General features: G+C 45.8%; 6 protein-coding genes across 6 annotated transcripts; 4 read left to right on the top strand and 2 right to left on the bottom strand.

Moving 5' to 3' along the window:
• Positions 1-2,435: 2,435 nt before the first annotated feature.
• On the bottom strand, positions 2,436-3,170 carry BKA55DRAFT_688181 (short-chain dehydrogenase; the record flags this gene model as incomplete). The annotated part of the gene is made up of 1 exon (XM_046199171.1): positions 2,436-3,170. The coding sequence occupies one exon, from the start codon at positions 3,168-3,170 to the stop codon at positions 2,436-2,438; it is 735 nt and encodes a 244-aa protein (XP_046050736.1).
• A 507-nt stretch (positions 3,171-3,677) lies between these two features.
• On the top strand, positions 3,678-4,996 carry BKA55DRAFT_725382 (chaperonin 10-like protein; the record flags this gene model as incomplete). The annotated part of the gene is made up of 5 exons (XM_046201109.1): positions 3,678-3,851; positions 3,924-3,946; positions 4,000-4,116; positions 4,172-4,734; positions 4,791-4,996. Exons 1-5 carry the CDS (start codon positions 3,729-3,731, stop codon positions 4,994-4,996), a joined length of 1,032 nt encoding a protein of 343 aa, XP_046050735.1. The 5' UTR covers positions 3,678-3,728.
• A 1,152-nt stretch (positions 4,997-6,148) lies between these two features.
• BKA55DRAFT_592550 (uncharacterized protein) lies at positions 6,149-9,582 on the top strand (the record flags this gene model as incomplete). Its single annotated transcript, XM_046195410.1, has 4 exons — positions 6,149-6,977; positions 7,071-7,577; positions 7,622-8,531; positions 8,565-9,582. 4 exons carry the CDS (start codon positions 6,149-6,151, stop codon positions 9,580-9,582), a joined length of 3,264 nt encoding a protein of 1,087 aa, XP_046050734.1.
• Positions 9,583-9,754: 172 nt separating this feature from the next.
• On the bottom strand, positions 9,755-11,514 carry BKA55DRAFT_508871 (general substrate transporter; the record flags this gene model as incomplete). The annotated part of the gene is made up of 6 exons (XM_046187479.1): positions 9,755-9,895; positions 9,945-10,014; positions 10,071-10,513; positions 10,567-11,144; positions 11,198-11,389; positions 11,445-11,514. The coding sequence occupies 6 exons, from the start codon at positions 11,512-11,514 to the stop codon at positions 9,755-9,757; spliced, it is 1,494 nt and encodes a 497-aa protein (XP_046050733.1).
• Positions 11,515-12,494: 980 nt separating this feature from the next.
• On the top strand, positions 12,495-15,442 carry BKA55DRAFT_725365 (bacterial alpha-L-rhamnosidase-domain-containing protein; the record flags this gene model as incomplete). Its single annotated transcript, XM_046201108.1, has 6 exons — positions 12,495-14,188; positions 14,219-14,248; positions 14,279-14,665; positions 14,705-14,720; positions 14,751-14,859; positions 14,899-15,442. The coding sequence occupies 6 exons, from the start codon at positions 12,495-12,497 to the stop codon at positions 15,207-15,209; spliced, it is 2,547 nt and encodes an 848-aa protein (XP_046050732.1). The 3' UTR covers positions 15,210-15,442.
• Positions 15,443-15,934: 492 nt separating this feature from the next.
• Positions 15,935-18,109, top strand: BKA55DRAFT_640264 (heterokaryon incompatibility protein-domain-containing protein). The gene is made up of 2 exons (XM_046197124.1): positions 15,935-16,338; positions 16,397-18,109. The coding sequence occupies exons 1-2, from the start codon at positions 15,977-15,979 to the stop codon at positions 18,030-18,032; spliced, it is 1,998 nt and encodes a 665-aa protein (XP_046050731.1). The 5' UTR covers positions 15,935-15,976; the 3' UTR covers positions 18,033-18,109.
• Positions 18,110-18,824: the final 715 nt, after the last annotated feature.

The raw sequence follows: 18,824 nt of genomic DNA, 5'->3' as shown, positions 1-18,824 counted from the left end.
TATTAAGTCCCTCTAGTACTATAACTAGTAGCTAAGCCTTATATAAATCCTTAATTATAGTTAGTTATAGCCTAACCTATTATTATTATAGTAATTAAGATAGAAATATATATAATAATATATATAAGGACTATTACTTTTATACTAATTATAATGCCCTCTCTAAGTGCCTTTTATTTAAGTACCTCTCCTTAAGCTTTCCTTTAAACTATAAGCATTATAATAGCTATACCTAAGGCATATAATAATACTCCTGCTATTTATAAATAATATATATTAGACTATAATAAATAGTATTTATAGTAGCCTTAATGCTGCTGCATTAATAAGCTATATTAAAAGGCTATAAAGCTTTATTTAAAGTACCTAAAGGCGAATTATAAATAGGCCTATAGCTTAAGTTAAATAAGTAGTTATATAAGAGCTTTAAATAGTAAAAAGCTTTAAGATTAGACTAAAGAGGAGATAAATGTATATATTAACTTCTTAAATAAGGAAGAGGAGTAGGTATATTATACAGTTACTAGTCAGGCTTGGTATACTGGCTAAAGAGGTATTAAAGATAGTATATATGCCATAGAGGAAGATAGTTAGATATAGTAGGTATATTATAATAATTAGATAGCTATATAAAAAAATAATTTATTAGCAGTTAATTAAATAGATATATATATTACTAAAAAGAGTAAAAAAAGCTCTATTTCTAAGTAATATAACTAATATTTATTTGCTGATTTATTATACTTTTTAATTAAGTTATAAACTTATACTTTATTAAAGTTATATCCCTAAATTAAGGCTATTATAAAGGTATTATAAAAGCACTATTATAATACATTATTATAGCTTAAGTTATAATAATTACTTATTTTTAATATATTTAACTATATTAAATAACAGTTAGTATATATTATAAATTAGAAAATATTAGCTTAAATAATTATTATAATATATATTAATATAATAACTTAAAGGTAATTTAGGAAAGTAATATATATATAAAAGGCCGGCATTAATACTACTTTTAACTTCCTTCTTTTCTTAATATAATATAATATAATATAAAAAGCATTTTAATAAATCTTATAATTACTATATTATCTATCCCTTTAATACTATATCTCTTAACCCTAATAATAATTAGGCTATTTAGATCTATAAGGATAATATAGCTATCCCCTCTTATTATATTCCCTTTAGCTAAAATAATTAATTTATCCTCTAGCCTATATAAAGTACTAATAGCTTGCCTGGCTATATAGGTATTAGTTAGTATATAAGAAAGTCTTTTAAGTTCTTTACCCCTATTCCTATCCCTATTCTTACTAGTTAAGAAAACCATTTAGTTACCTAGCCTATATATAATATATTTAATATTAATAGCTAAATAGCTTAAAATACTCTAGCAGGTATAAATTATTAGTTATACCTTTTAATACCTTAGTAGCTATATATAGTATATAATACTATATTTATCCTAGCTAGTAATCTAGCTACTATAACTACTACTACCTATAAATACTATATTAAGGGCAACTAGTATATAGGCCAGCTTTATAATACTATTAATAAACATATAGCTTGCCTAGTCCCTAATACTATACCCTTCTAGACTGCTAATAGCCTTATATATCAAAATCAGGCATATTAAGCTAGTCCCCCTATCCCTAGGACAATATGGCCTATGCCTGCAGTTAGAATGACTATATATATGCCAACTATTCAGGTTATATAGCAAAATAGAATATATATTTAAATAGTTAACCTATAAGGGTATATATAGTAGATTTAGTAGGGAAGGCAGTAAAGGGGAGATTTATATATTACTTATTTAATAATATAATACCTTATTTATAGCTTTTAAGGAATATATAATATTACTTTATATATCCTATCTAATTATATATATATAACCTATTATTATAAAGATTAATTAGGCATATCTACTACTATTAAGTTACTTACTAATAAAATAGGAATTTAATATATTAAAGTAATAAAGTATATATTATTAAATTAAGCAAAAAAAGCTTAATTAGATAATATATAATATATATATATAATTAATCGGGGTTGCTGATATAATAATATCTTATTTACACGGGTACCTATGTGACTTTATTTGCACAGGTACCCGTGCGGGTATGGATGGCCGAGGCTCATGCGAAAAAGAAAAACAACTCAGCACCCAAGGTATCACGTCTTCAAGATGATAGATCGTGGAACAGCTAAGAACGGTTAAATTAATGGCTTCTAGCGCAAATCGTGTCATTATTCGATCGCGTTGGTTGCAACTGACCTTCATTGCATGCGACGGTCGAATGAAACGCTCACAACAGTCGGGTAGACTAATTAACTGTGGCAAAATTCAAGAAACTTTTTGGAGATTGATACCACTTTTTTTCTAGCAAAGCTAGTTACAAGTCCCGCATTGTTTAAACAAGGAATGAGCCGCCATTAGTGTCGATACAGCTACCAGTAGCGTTTGTATCCTTCATGAAATACAAGTAGGCCTCGGCGACCTCTTCCGGCAACCCAACTTTGCCGAGCGTGGTGTGAGCCTTCATCTCATCTGTCACACCACTAGGTCCGTGCAGTGGCGTCTCGACGATGCCAGGACTAACCAGGTTGACGCGGAGAGGTTTCAAATCCAGAGCGAGGTTTCGCGTCAACCCCTGGAGGCCAGACAAGTAGCCAGCCATCAACGACCACCCAGGGAAGGGTTTATCGCCGCCCGCACCACTCGTCAAAGTGAAAGAAGATTGATAGGAAGGCTTGAGATGGCGCTGAGCAAATTTGGAGAGTAGGAGGGGGACGGCGAACCGGACGTGGCCGGCCTTGTGAACAGCGTCGAGGTTGATCTGCGGTATTGGCATGATGGAAAGAGGATCGCCAGCGGTGTAAACGATGTGGTTGAGCGGTGTGACTGACTCGAAAAGCTTTTCAAGATTTTCCTCAACGCATGCCGGAGATAGATCGCACCCTTGGCCAGAGATATTAGCGTCTGGATACTTTTGTTGTAATTTGCTGACGCTCTGCTGGATATGAGGAAGATTGGAAGATGCGATAATGACTTTGGCGCCCTCTGCGAGACACCTATCTGCGACTCCATAGCCAATACCAGAAGAACCTCCAATGACAAGAATGGTTTGATCTCGGATGGGCGGCATATTTCTGTCCCTCGGTTCGGTGCACCTATAGAATTCGAGTGAAAAGGGTAAATACCATGCCTTATGGTTCACCGCGGACGCCGTTTTATATTGTCGAGAGACGGTACAATTCTTCACTTTCTTCTCGCGTCAGGCCGCAACCGGTGTCATCATCCAACGCGGTGGTACCGAGGCCCTGTCCAGGACATGTTTTCCGCCCTATGTGCTTGGATGTGTATGATGGCAGGAGATATCGGACATAAGTTGGTGGACTTAAGGCAAATACGGTCAAAAGAATATCCATAAAAAAGTCTAGACATTAAAACCAGGTCGGGCGAAATGAGGCCTAAAATGTGGCCATAAGGTTCATGACATTATGTCCCACTTAACTTACTCCACTGGTTTGTTCGAAAATATTGAGAGTACATTATGTAGTATTTTAGGTCATTTAAAGCGGCGCTTCGGCGCTGCGGGCATAAATACCTCCACCGGCTCTGGCAATGCACTTTTGCCTTCACATCTACAACTCTTATTATTGCACGCCGCCACATTCCACCTTCACTTACGCACATCTTCACCATGTCCGGGAACAAAGCTGCTTGGATCAGTGCGCCCTCCGATTATCCCTTCCAGGTTAAGGAGGCACGTATGCCTACAGCAGGTCCGGGAGAGATTGTCATCAAGAATGCCGTGGTTTCTATTGTCAGTTTCCATCCGATCATCTATGCATGAGTCCCTCCAATGACCACAAACCGCAACTGACCGTTCAGATAGAATCCTGTTGATTGGAAGATTCAGTGCGTACTTTCTGCTTAGAAACTTTCCTACACGTTGCTTACTCTATCGAAAGATATCACGGGAGATATTTATCAGAGTACCCTTTTATCCTCGGAGAGGATGCTGCTGGCATAGTTGAGCAGGTTGGTGCCGGAGTCACACGGTTCAAGAAGGGTGACAGGGTTATTGCGTATGTTCCCTTTCTCGCATCAATGTGGCTTGTTTTCTCACGCGTGCTATGACAGTCACTGTCATGGTCTCCTTACGAAAAATCCCGCAAATTCGGCGTTCCAGCATTATCCCGCAGCAATGGACAAACTGGCCTCCCTCATCCCCGAAGGGATGACATTTGAGGAGGCTGTAGTTCTTCCGTTAGCCATCTCTACTGCTAGTGCCGGGTTGTACGATCCAGCTATTCTTAATTTACCACTGCCATACCCGACTGGTTGTAACGACGCTACTGGAAAGACAATCTTGATTTGGGGCGGCGCGTCCTCCGTCGGGGTAATCGCTATTCAGCTAGCTGCTGCATCTGGAGCAACCGTTATCACTACGGCGTCTCCTGCGAACCATGACTTTGTCTGCTCCCTCGGCGCTAGCCGGGTCTTTGACTACCGGTCGGCCACTGTGATTGAGGACATAGTGGGAGTTCTCAAAACCACACCCAGTTACGGTGTTTTTGACGCCATCGGTGCAGACGCTAGTTTCGATGCTATCTCGGCAATTCTTGACAAGCTTGGGGAATACTTACCCGTCGCAACCGTCATTGCCACCGACAAGGCCACCGACAAATACAAACCAAAGTATGGTCAGTAGAAGTGCTCACCATCCCTTGGCTATGACCATTTGCTGATCTTTGCAAAGTTGTCGCCTTCTCGATTATCCAGGAACCCACAAAGCATATTGGTGAATGGATTTGGAGCAATTATGTTCCCAAAGCTCTAGCAAATGGGTCATTTAAAGCAAAGCCAGATGCATCGGTGGTAGGACATGGCTTAGAGAGCATTCAAGGAGCCCTCGATGTTCACCGGAAAGGAGTTTCTGCAAAGAAAATAATTGTCACTCTTTGAGTAACGGTAGCGTGACTCAAAAGCGCTCACAATGCTCATTAAATTTTCAAGCTTCGTCATGACGTATAGTACCTGTGAAGAAATTCCTCACCTCAGCTTGACTGAGAGATTATTCCTGACCAATTGCCGCGCGAATAGCTTGCACCGAACGATAGTGGCACTGATTCAACCCATCAGCGGTGCCATGATACCTGTCGCTGATTTTACATTGCTACTAACTACCGGGTAGTAGCTCACCCGGCTGATATCCCATTGGTTTCAACGCTTTACGAGCTAATGCAAGTGCCTGATGCGCTAATGCATGATGCGCTTACCTAGCACCAACCGATCCCGCTTCCCCGCAGCAGGGTTCATCTGAACCAGGGCATGGGCTTGGGGAGACGAGGACGAAAAGCAGGCATTGTACGTAAGCATTAGTAACTAGTGCCCTTTCGGTCAAAACAGACCGCCGGGCGTAATAAATTGTATTGTATTTTTCATCTGAACCCCTGAATTCTTCACAGTAGATACGACACCGTAGTTGGCGTCGTGAGGCAGTGAGGCTCCTTTCCGACGAATCCGCGGGACGGGAGTCGGTCCTCGAACGGGGTGAAAATTAGATACAGATGGCTCCTTTACGCTCTGGCGCTTGATTTCATTATTCCACGGAGGACAGCCATCACTATTGCTATCGGAGTCAGGTCAATATCAAACGACGCCACCTACACTCACTACGGTCTTGATGCCTTTGAACTACCCTTGACAGGTGAATACCACTCTCAAACCTTGATGTGACCAAACATTATCTATGCATTGAGGTGATTGTGATTGTAATTGTATTAATTTGCTATGCAGCTAAAGAGGTGACGCCTAGTGATTAACCTGTGCATAATCCATAATCCAACTTGACATGCTTTACACAAGGCAGACTTTCCTGATCGCCTCACAGAAATAAACCTCTTGTCACACGTCAGCAATCAAGATATGCAATTAACAGTTGTTAGCCAACGAGCCTTATGCCTTGCTCAGCCTGATTCTGCAGCCTCATTTTTCATGCAAGCCCCGCATCTCCTCTCAGCTGAACTTCTCTTCTTCATCTCTCCTTCACCTTCGTTGTTCCTGGGACATTCAGTACAGTAACAAACTTACTTTAAACAGAGAATTGACAGTACGATGTCTGGCGCTGAAGCTGCCCTCCTCGGAGTGGGCATTCTCTGCAATGCGATGCAGATCATCACCTTCGCCAAAGACTCCATCCACGTCTATCGCAACATCCGCGATGGCCGGTCCCCGGACCCCAAATTGGACTCCTATCTGAAGAATGCAAAGGCCTCTTTTGATGAGATGAAACAGGTCACCGCACAGATAGGACCCTTGAGCCAGACTCACCAGCAAATTGTTGATGCCGGCAGAAGGGTCCATGAATGCGTAGATGAACTGCAACAAAGTTTCGCCAAACTACACGTTGACGATGCGTCAAAATGCGGATTTCGTGGCAAGGTGGCTGCTTCAAAGAAAAGCGCAGCAGCATTATGGCGTGGAAAGGAACTTGAAGACGCCGAGAAGAACCTCCATCGAAATGAGCAGCTCCTGCACAGCCTCCTCTTGGATCGCGTATGCAGTCAATCTCAAGCCGCCGAGATCACCTCACTACAGTGCTTCCAGCATCTCGCAGGGGCTTTACAAAGCATCATCTCACAGTTGGTAGACGGCTCCACCAAGGTTTCAGACCTGGTCACAGACTTCTCTTCAAATATGAGTAATCGACTTGCAAATGAGCACGCAACGACAAGAACTGTCATTGAAGACCATGTAACTTCAGCGGAGAATACAATCCGTCAGAGTATTTCTCAATCGGTCGATCACCTCCGCCAGGAACTGCTCGAGCGTGAGGAGGATAAGGCTTTTGAGAAACAACATGAGCAGCTACTAGCGAGTCTACGGTTCCCCGAAATGAATAGCCGGAAGAACAAGATATCAAACAACTATCCTGGGACCTTTGGTTGGGTCTTTGATTGACATGGCTCATCATTCGAACTTAAAGACACCCAGGGTGACGATATGGACACTCGTTGTTGTCTAAATCGTGCCGAAGCTAATGGAGATCCTGGCTTCGACTGTTTTCCGGGCTGGCTACAATCAGATTCGAGTACCTTTTGGATCAGTGGTAAACCAGCCTCGGGCAAAAGCTCTTTGATGAAGTTCCTTGCTTTCAACCATTTAACGGTAGACCATCTCAAAATATGGCACTCCAATGTAAGAATCATTACGCACTTCTTCTGGAAGCCAGGTCAGCTATTGCAACGAAACGTGGAAGGTATGGTTTTGTCACTTCTCTATCAAGCCCTGGATGGCAGGCTTGGTCTTGGTCGAAAGTTGTGTCAAGTTCAACCTTCCGTGCGACACAAGAGAAGCCATTCGGATTGGAGCCTCGAGGAGCTGACAGAAGCCCTCATTTGGTCACTAGAAGCTTCTCCAGAAGCTTTCTGTATCTTCCTTGATGGCTTGGACGAAGCCAAAGAGCTAGAGGATCTGCCCTGGCCCGGTTGGACAAATGCTGAAGTCATTTACAAACTGCTGGAAGTGAATGATGTCAAGCTGTGTGCATCCAGCAGAGAGGAACATGTTTTTGCTCCTTTTTTGAAGGGGCATTCCGACTCAGGGTACACCAGCTGAACAATCTGGATATTATTCACTTCGTCCGTGAGCGGCTTGAAACTTGCGGACTTGAGTCCCGCGATCGAGATGAGCTTGTATATAAGACTGTGAGGAGGGCCGAAGGCGTGTTTCTGTGGGTGGCGCTTGTGGTAGATCGTCTGAACCGGGCCATCCGCCAAGGTTACGCAACTATCGAGATGCTTCAAGAGCGCCTTGAGCAGACCCCCTCGGACTTGACTACGCTATATACCGACATGTGGGGTCGGATTGGAGATGATGCCCAACTACGCAGTATTCGGGTGACCGCTTCTCTCTACTTTAATCTCATCATCATTGCTCGAAAAGCCAATTCTTATTTATCAAAAAGCAGTTATTCCTGGGGTTCAAAGACGATGGGCATGTCCTCGTTACTGATCATGGCAACAGCTGCCCAGTATAAGTCAATGGAAACAATATTGAGCACAGGTCGTGTGATGGCAGTTGAGGACCTCCTAGCCATGTGTTCAAGAGCTGAAACCGAACTGAAGTTAGCATGTCGTGGCCTCCTTGAGGTAACGCAGAGAACCCAAGAGGTACCGTCTTGCTGGACCGGAGATGAGCGCCTGCGTGAATACAACTTCACAAAAGTCGATTTTATCCACAGGAGTGCTTTTGACTTTTTCATGAATACAGAGCCCGGTCTTGAGTGCCTTCACGCCTGCGGCTCCTCTCAAAGTGAACAGGCTTCGAGGCTGCTGGCTGCCCACCTGATCAGAGCTCGTTTCATTCAATTCAGACGTGACCTTCACTCTACGCCATTGAATATTTACCAGCTGGGATCTGACCGAGCTATCTTTTGCGATTCTTACCTGCTAATAGCCATTACTATCTCTTTCAACACTCACCTTTTTGCAGAAGGGTCAGTCTGCAATAACTTGCTTGATATTGTGAGGGAATGGCAGTTAGCTGGGTTATTCAGCGGCCACATATATTGGACCATGCCGCTTTCTTCCCAGCCGAGTTCAACCTACCTCGAGCTGGAATTCATAGAGGCGAGCATTTCTGTGGTAACTTTCTACAGAACCTTCTGGCGCCACATTTTCGATGTGAAGAGTCTCCTTGACAAATATCCCCCGTCACTATTCATCGATGCTGTGCCAATTGTCATTCGTGCACTATCAATGTTTGATTGGCACGATAGTTTCTCAACCTACCTCGAGCTTCTGAAATATACTTTCGGTCGTTTACAATGCATAGCCACAGAAGAGGCACACCATCGAGTCGCCGTTAAGACATCCCTTCGCGCTCTGCATTGTTGGTATCTTTGTTATTGCTTGGGCGGCTTCAATCCGCTTGATAGGGTTGATAGGGCTGGAAGGCTCGACGAGCTTCTAGACATGGATCTTTTAGTTCAGCAAAGTGAGACTTTCCTCCTGGAAGAAGATTGGCAACATCGTTTTTTGCTTGTGTTCGAAGCAGGCAACCGATACGGAAACCCATTCCAATTTTTTCCAATCCAGGAATGTTTCGATAGCGGCTGCCACTATGCACTTGTTGCTGTAAGCTTTGCTACTACCTACCGAGTGTTAAATGAGCTCTTATCTGGGCATTCATTAGGCACTCCTGACGTTCAAGTTCCACGCGGTGTTAACTCATGTTTCGATATAATACTTGTTGCAGACACGTACGGGCCCAGCACAGACTCAGGCATGCCCAGCGTTGACTTTTACACCCCTGGTACAAGGTTTCACGACCAAATCGAACATCTCTTGCGTATCAGGCCAGCTAAGCCCAAGGGGCTTGGAGGAGAAAGGTCCTGGCCAGAAATGCTGAAGTGCCCTGGCACTGAGCTGAGCCCGATAGATGCTTCTCAAGCTTTCAGTTATGTAATGGATGCGTTGAAAGAAAGGGGAATAGATCTTTTACTCCCAGACAGTCTTATGTGGTTGAAGAATGTTCCTACAGAATAGGAGAGACACGCACTTATTAATTAATTAATAATCGAAAACGTTATGATATCTCTTATCAAGTTACTATTCAATATATACCTACAACTAAACAACATTATCTAAATCCCCACGTAAATCCCCACGTAGTGTCCAGTATTCTAGTCTACGTATTGATGTCAATGCATAGGATGCTTTACTGACCTTCTCTTCTGTGGACTCCATGTTCTAACTGATAGACCTCGGCAGTGTGACTAACCTTCGCTTCAGCTTGGGAAGATGAAACAACAACATCGTCTCCAAATAAAGCGGCGATCTCTTCGAGGCTTTTACCAGACTACTTCAAGTCAGCCAGCGTCTTGGATAGGATAATCGACACCACTCACAGTTTCGGGGAGAAAGAAGAAGTAGAACAAGGCGGCAGCGGCATTGGATGCAATGAAAAGTGAATAGTATCTGTAAACAAAGTCAGATGCTTGAGAACTCAGCATTCAGGTAGTGCATGAACATACCGCCAGCTGACATTAGCAATAGCCAATGGTGTTATCTGAGACAAAATGATTGCCACTATCGCCTTTGTCGCCACAGCGAGAGCCATGCCCTTAGTCCTCAAGAAGAAGGGGAAGAGCTCTGAAGGAACCACCCAGATCATGGCGTTGAAGAAGATAGCATAGCTCATGGAATAGAGGAAGATAGACGCGATGGCACCTCTTGCACCCGCCTGGTTGTCGTTATGTGAGGATCCAAATTCTGCGCTGAGAGCCATGCAAATAGCGATCATGACGCAGAGCACAATAGATCCAGACCAGAGAGTACGAGTGCGAGGCATTTTGTCGGCGACGAAGACGAGGTAGATGATCTGACCGATGATACCCATCATACCATAGACACCGCTGATTAAGAGGGCAGTACGTCCTGTAAAGCCGACCGTTTGGTAGAAGACGCCTTGAAAGTTCTGCAATATGGGGTTAGATTGGCACACTGCGCTTTCTGAGGAGGAGGGTATACCTGGATGACGGATGAACCCGAGAGCTGGCTCATAGACACGATGAACGAAGCCGTCAAGGTCCGGCGAACATATTTGCGGGAAAACATGAGTCCAAGGGCTGTGAACCAGTCGAGGTTACCTTGATCCCTCTCAAGTTGAATTTGTGTCCGGATCTGTAAAAGCTCCTGCTCAACGAAGGTCTCGTCATGGTCATTCTCATGTAGGCGAGCAAGGACCTGCCCAGCCTCATCATACCTATCCTTTAGTACCAGCCAGCGCGGAGAGAAGGGAACGAAGAAGATCATGACGACAAGCAACACTGGAATAGGTAGCTGCATAGCAAGAGGAATTCTCCACTGTCCGTCACCTTTAGCAAAAGCACCAGCGTATCCGATCCAGTTGGCGACACCGAAGCCAATCGCAATCATCATTCCTTGTAGACCGACTAGAAAGCCACGCTGGTCAGGCTTCGATACCTCGGCTAGGTAGATGGGAACAACTGAAAGAATCTGTCCGCAGCCGATGCCCGCTACGAGACGACCCGCGATCATCATGCCGATGTTGACTGCAGCGCACTGAAGGACCGCGCCAACAATGGCTTTCTTCCGCATTAGTGAGTGCTATAATCAGCGGCAGTTTCGCGTAACTTACTCAAGATGGACGCGATCAGGATTGTGTATTTTCGACTGAGCTTATCGGCGACGTATCCGGTTGTTAAGCCGCCAATGGCTTGTCCAGCATTGTACACAGATACAATAGCTCCTTGATACGTAGTGTTGACCATGGATGGTCCGTACATGGCGAGTTTGAAGCTGTCATGCCCGAAAGTCGTTGCGATGATGCCTATCATGGAAACTTGTTAGTGCACGAGTGGATGGAATTGGTGCCGAGCGCATACCTGAATCAAGGCCATAGATAAAGCCGCCCTGAGCTGCTACAAGAGCAACTGTTGTTGCAAGAAACCCCATGTTGCTCTGTTTTGCTGACTATGTTTTGCTGTGATGGAGATGGGCAGTAGGGATATTGAAAGTTTCGAGAGCGATGAGTACGTATTTGTAGAAAGTCTCTTCATCTTCTCCGCATCCGGGGCCCCAGATTCTGTAACGCTACTACCCCGAAGTGACCCGTTCACCTGGGATCCATGGGTGGTATGACTCTGCAACAAGAACAACCCGAGACACCGAAGTCCTCGGCCAGCCTTCCACCGAATGACTTGTAGACCGGTCAGTTCAAACGAGCCATCGCCATAAGTGAGAAGTAGCTGTAGACAAGGATTTGTACAGCCTTCGGGTGTGTTCCACTCTTTCTATAGCTTTTTGTCAAGGCCGAATCCCGAAGTTTGTTATCATTACGGATGAATGGAGGCCAAGTTATGTGTAGATATTCATGATTATAGTCGTGTTTCACTGCCTGACTGATCATTACTCTTTTTTGGCAACTTATCCTGATGCCGAGTTCAGACGATAACATTCAACTTAACAAGCCATCAACTGGGTCAAATTCTCAATGCGTGTGCCACTGCGGAATGGAACCGTCCGTCAAATATGCCAAGAAAAGAGGCTCCTTGGTATGGGGAATAATCTTTGAATTCTGAGACCAAGGATGGTAAATCCCACCGGCTTTGGAGAGACATGATTGGCTCTCGCCGTATTCTGGCCAATCGGATGCTTTCAAAGCCGCATGATCGTCAAAGACGGCGAGGGTCACAGTCAACCTGCTCCGGTAAACTACACCCGCCTTGCTTCAATCTAGTCTCACGAAATGCCAAATTGAGAAGCCTTTTCTATTGAGTTGGTCTGTATTGACCTGGAAAACGCCACAACTCGCTCCAAGCTGACCCGACTGCCGAAACCGTGATGTAACCTGGACAGGCCATACTTAACGGCCGAGAGAAAGGTGACCCTCCCAAACATCAGACCCAGTCCCCAGCCGGCTCTAGACACGCACCATGTCTACTCCTCAAGTTTTCAAGATTAAATTTGAGCATCACCACAACGGTCTTGGTGTAGACACGTCCAGGCCTCGACTTTCCTGGGCTTTCGAAACGTCGCCCTCGACAGCTTCCTCATGGGTACAAACTTGTTATGAAGTTGAGGTCACTTTCCCCAGCACAGGTGATACTCAAGTGTTCACCATCGAGAGTGAAGAATCAGTTCTGGTACCATGGCCAGCGAGACGACTTTCATCCCGCGAATCTGCATCAGTTCGCGTTAGGGTATATGGTAAAATCCTCGATCAAGAGTCTACTAGCCTCGAGCCTAGCCCCTGGTCGGCTGCTGCGACCGTTGAAGCCGCTCTTCTTGAGACCAGCGACTTTAACGCGAACTTCATCACCTCAGCTGACCGAGTTGGACCCTATGGGCCACTACGACCGATCCGATTTTATAAAGAGTTCACTTTACCGCAAGATACAACGACTAGTCCTCGTGCACGACTATACATAACAAGTCTTGGTGTCTTCGAGGCAACTATCAACGGAAAACGTGTTGGTGATGAGGTCCTCGCACCAGGTTGGACAAGCTACAACCATCGCCTCATTTACCGAATCCACGATGTTACTTCCTTGCTAATCCCAGGCAATAAGAACGTCATCAGTGTCGAGGTTGCCGAGGGCTGGTATGCGGGAAGACTCGGCTTCAAAGGTGGCAAGCGTTTTCGATATGGCGATGAGCTAGGACTACTTGCTCAACTCGAGATCCAAAATGCAGCTGGCAAAGTGTCTTGGGGTCTATTATCAGACGATTCTTGGTCATGCACCACGAGCCCCATTGTAACAAGTGAGATTTACGATGGCGAGGTTTACGATATGAACCATATTCCTTTGGATGTTTTGAAGACGAGCATTCTCCCGGATCCATCGGCTCAACTCATGGCACCCGATATCCCTCCTGTCCGTGTCACTGAGACCATCTCCTGCAAGCACGTCTTCAGCAGTCAGAGCAGCAAGACAATCTTAGATTTTGGTCAGAACTTGGTGGGCAAGCTCTTCATACCAAGCCTTCCCACCGAGAAGGACAAACGTATCATCTTTCGTCATGCCGAGGTGATGGAAAATGGAGAGTTGGGAACACGTCCACTTCGTGATGCCAAATGCTGCGATACTATCATCGGGTCAGGTGAGATCCTATCGGACTGGTCACCCAAGTTCACTTTTCATGGCTTCCGATATGTCGAGGTTAAAGGATGGCCTGGGGATGGTCCCTCGCCTGATGCCATCCAAGCTGTTGTGCTTCACACCGATATGGAGCGACGAGGATTCTTCGAGTGCTCTAACCCTTATGTGAACCAACTGCATAAGAATATCGTCTGGTCAATGCGAGGTAACTTTCTCTCTCTACCTACAGATTGCCCGCAGCGAGATGAGCGTCTCGGATGGACCGGCGACCTTCAAGTATTTTGCCCAACTGCGACATACCTCTATGACACACTAGGTATTCTCAGTAACTGGCTACAAGACGTGTCAGCAGAACAGCTGGAAGAAGGCAAGGGAGGCATACCTCCTCTGGTATGTCCTAACGCCATAAGTTCCAATTGGCCTCATATGGCTCAGGCAATCTGGGATGATGTTACGGTCCTGGCTCCAGACGCTTTGTTTCAATACAGCTCTGATAAAGACCTGCTGGAAAGGCAGTTTGAGAGCATGTATACTTGGCTTGAACGGGGTGTTGATAGAGCTCCCGATGGACTTTGGAACCCTGATAAGTGGCAGCTTGCAGACTGGTTGGATCCCAGCGCACCGCCCGAGGATCCTGGAAACGGACGAACCGACAACATTCTCGTGGCAAACGCCTATCTTGTACATACGACACTGGTGTTTTCCAAGATATGCTCCGTTCTTGGAAAGGCAGAACTAGCCAGGAGGTATGCACAAGATGGAGACCGGCTGAAGGCTCTGTTCCAGCGAAGATACATCACAGCTGAAGGCAACCTCATGTCAACATCTCAAACAGGTCTTGGTCTCGCCATCAGATTCGGTCTTTACCCAGAGAACGAGGAACAACGCAAAACTGCTGGGAAAGCCCTCGATCGTCTAGTCCGCACTGCTCGCTTCCACATCAGCACAGGTTTCGCAGGAACACCAGTCATCTCCCACGCGCTATCTGACATCGGCCGCTCACAGTTGGCATACCGTATGCTGCTCGAGACTACATGCCCCAGCTGGTTATACGCCGTGGTATCACACGACGCAACGACGGTATGGGAGCGCTGGGATAGCATGTTACCTGATGGACGCATCAATCCTGGTCAAATGACGAGTTTTAATCACTATGCTCTCGGTGCGGTTGGTGATTGGCTTCACGGGACTGTAGGTGGTATTTCACCTCAGGAGCCAGGATGGCGCGTTATTTGAGTCCGTCCGATCCCTGGAGGAAATATCACCAGCGCGAAGGTATCGTTCAACGGACCTTGTGGACTTGTTGCATGTGAATGGAATCTTGAAGGTCAAAGGTTTACTATGTCGTTGACCATTCCTCCCAACTGTTCAGCTCTGGTCACTCTGCCTTCGGAGGTACGAAGAGACTTTACTTGCAAGGAGGAGCCCACAAGAGTTCTTTCCTCTGGTCATCATTCGCTAGAATGCCAATTTGACGCTGGAGAGTGGCCGCCTAAGCCAATGGTTGCTGCGAATCAGCCTATGCCTGTAGATAGTATTGCCGGGTAAACGGTGCCGGCGATTATGTAGAAAGAACTCTCAGGCGCGAATAGTTGAAGGACTTGCAGCCTGAAAGATGTAATCTATGCTTCGTCACGCAATCAAGAGCTATGAGCATCCCTGTCCACTTTCCATATCCTCGACCTTGCCCATGATAGTGAATCATGGTAGGGTCTCGCTGGGTTTATTGCCTTCTCTCTGCAAACGATCGCTGCTATTGATTATCTTCCCTTGGATGATTCTATGTATTGTCGCTAGATACAATGTAGAGGACGTTACTAGGGGCATTATAGAGTTTTGTAATTTTGAGCCTACCTTATATTAGCTGGACCGCTCGGCCCGACTCCCTTTCTTGTCGCAGTCAATACACAAACATTCCTCTCATGTAAAGGCGCAAAAAGGTTTATTAAACGCGTCTTTTATCTAAATTTATTTACTCGCCTATCGCTAATCAGCCAGCTAAGTAGCTAAGAGAATACAAAGCTAATTCGGTTTAAAAGATTAGTATATAATAATTTTAAACATAATAGAACAAAGTTGATAGGCATGCCAAGGTCAATAGGGTCAATAGGGACTATGTCGCAGAATACAGCACACCGCTTACATCCGAGATCCGTATTATTTGGATCGGTCTTCGGCTTGGTCATAAGATGACTCATAGGTACGTACCTGCTTGTATTACAAGGCTAGCCGTTCTTGAGCGACAATCTGACATAGCTCCTTCTCCGCAGCAACATAAGTTTAATGACCCTTACCAACCACAAGACCCGGAAGCCATGCCTCGATGCGCCTTCTGCCGCACCTTTACTATTGATCAAGAACGCTTTTATCTAGAGTTCCACCCAAACCTCGCGTCACTTAAGAGAAGCGCCGAAAATGGCTGCGATTTTTGTAATCTCTGCTGGACAGGCTTCCGACAAGAATGGACGGCTTCTCAGATCAAATATGTCCTCAAAGGCGAAGTTCCGGAAGGAGTTACTAAGTTTGAGCCGGGTATCTGGATTTACGTCCACTTCACAGACTACAGTCCTACTCTGACACAGCCGCGCATTATGGTATCTTGCGGGAGATATAACCCTATCACTTCCGTAAGGGAAAGCAGCCATGGACTCGGCTACATAAACCTGGCCGTCTATGGGTAAGATCCATTTCATCCCAGAGCACGACGTTAGAAGAACTACTAATGCGTTGTATAGGAAAGAGGGAACTGCGGCAGGTTCACGAACACCTGGACGAATCTGCACAGCAGAATATGAGCCTGACTCCTATATCACCTTGATCCGGGGTTTCCTCGAAAGATGTACAAAGTCTCATCAACCGTGCGATATTAAGGGGACGTACGACATGCCTACCAGGGTCATCGACGTAGGCAACGGAAATCAAGGAGACCTTCCACGAGTTGTCGTAACCGATCAGAGCATGAAGGAGAAATATCTCGCCTTGTCATATTGCTGGGGGCCCGCTACAGACACCTTCACCCTCAATCACAAGACGATGGAAGGGATGCTGAGAAGCATCGATGAGCCTCGCCTCGTAGCGGCACATCGTGATACAATAGCATTAGCCCGCCAGTTGGGCATCCGATATATCTGGATCGACGCTCTATGCATAATCCAGGGCGACAAGGATGACTGGGAACGTGAATCAAAGCTCATGGCTAAAGTATATGGCCACGCAACCCTCACTATCACCGCAGGGAGGTCAGGCGATGCTCGCAACTCCTTCATCGCCAATACTTACAAACAACGTGCTCTCTGTTGCGAGTTTCCTCTTGGGGATGGCCAGGGTGGAAGTGTTCTTGTTGGCTCATTAAGATCCACTGACTACGGTGTTACTGAAACTCGCGGATGGTGTTGTCAGGAGAAGAGGTTGAGCCGCCGGGTGGTATTCTTCGGCAAAGAGCAGCTTTCTTTCCTATGTCGAAGTTCCGGTTACTCGGAGGACCGCAGCTATCAGGAGGATAAATCTATCTTACTCCACAGCTTTCTGAACACGGGTAAAGGGAATCCGCAATTGACCCGAGATCGGCTCCTGCACTATTGGGACGGGATTATAATCGACTTCTCCAAACGCCAATTATCGAACCCTCATGATATCTTCGCTGCCCTTGCCTCCATTGCTGCACCTATCTCCAAGGCTCTACAGTCACGCTACCTGGCCGGTCTCTGGGAGTGTGATCTCGTTCGTTGTTTGCTGTGGAGGCCTGGTTATAGGGTGAGCAGCGTCTTTGGACCAGCAACGAGACCTTTGCCGACTATTTTTGCATCCGCCCCAGTGATCAGAGCACCTTCTTGGTCTTGGGCTTCCATACAAGGTGGCGTCAACCCTCTGACACTTCAACAATTTCGGAGGATGAAGACAAAGAGCCAAAGCGGAGCACCATTGATAAAACCGAAGCAACAACAGCCCGACCGTTGGACGGTAGATCCTCATTGTGGAGCCGACGCACTACACATGCCGTCTTGCGAGCTGCAGCTTCTGGGGCGGGTTCAAGAAGCAATTGTCCTCACGCAAACACCTTCGAGCGACTTCATCGCTTCGCTGCGAAAACAGAAGAGGCCAACAGGTATTATGCGTCGGCCAGTTGTGCTGGGACGCAAGGAGTTAAAGGAAGGGAGCCTGAATACAGACATGTCAGTCTTTGTGGCGATAGGAATATTTGACTTTGACGAAGAGAGTATTGAGGAAGTCTGGTGCTTGCAACTTACACTTGAGGAGGGGCTTATGCTTTGCAAGAAAGATGATGGGACGTTTCAGCGTATAGGAGTGTTTCAGGTATGTAAGATGGACTGGTTTGACAATGTAGTAGAGGCGGAAGTTAGGTTGGTATAAGCAAACATGTGTTAAATACAGGTTATTATGCTATGAAGTTGCATCCTCTTTTTAGAGAAAGAAAAAAAAGAAAATCCTAAAAACAATTGGCTTGCCCTTGTTCTTTGCCCTCGAAGCTGGGTGTCAATCGTGCGAGTATTCATCAGTTTGTTATGAGCAAGATGGCGTACTTTTACAACTCGGAGTGGAAGGCACAGGGCCGACCTGTAGACCTTGGGATACACATATCATTTGATACCGTTCATTGAGTTGTACACTCGCGGTGACATCGCCAACGCATACTATGAAGCTCTCAGTACCAAAGAGGCTAGGTGCAAAACCCTGAGCGGAATCGGGGGCTCTCAAGCTCTTGGATCACTACTGGAAGAGAATGGAGTTTTTTTTTGCCGGTGATGACGCAGACAAGGAGGCTTCAGAGAGGGTCCAGGTGGCAGTACGTCTTATCTCCATTCTTCACGCTCTGGGATTCAAATTTCCAGTCGAGATGGCCATGGAGACGGCCATGTCTGAGATGACCCGATTGGTCTACCTTACAGCCTGGAACCTTATCAAAGAGAAGATTAACTCGGCCGGTCCAATTCTACAAGTGCTCAAAAGACATATGACCACGACATAAGGTCTTACCGCTGAGGCAGAAGCTCAGAACGCCATCAACTTTCTTCTAGTCTGTCTTGTCGCCGCCACAAAAGACCTCATCGTATCTGACGGAAAGTCGATTGCAAACTTTGGCCAAGTAAACCAACTCGGCTTATGGAAGCAATGAACTGTCCGTACTGGCTTTTCAGCCGAAGG

This window comes from Fusarium redolens (assembly GCF_020744475.1).
Source record: "Fusarium redolens strain MPI-CAGE-AT-0023 chromosome Unknown BKA55scaffold_6, whole genome shotgun sequence".
NCBI classification, from domain to species: Eukaryota; Fungi; Ascomycota; class Sordariomycetes; order Hypocreales; family Nectriaceae; genus Fusarium; species Fusarium redolens.
This window is presented reverse-complemented; position numbering and strand designations above follow the sequence as displayed.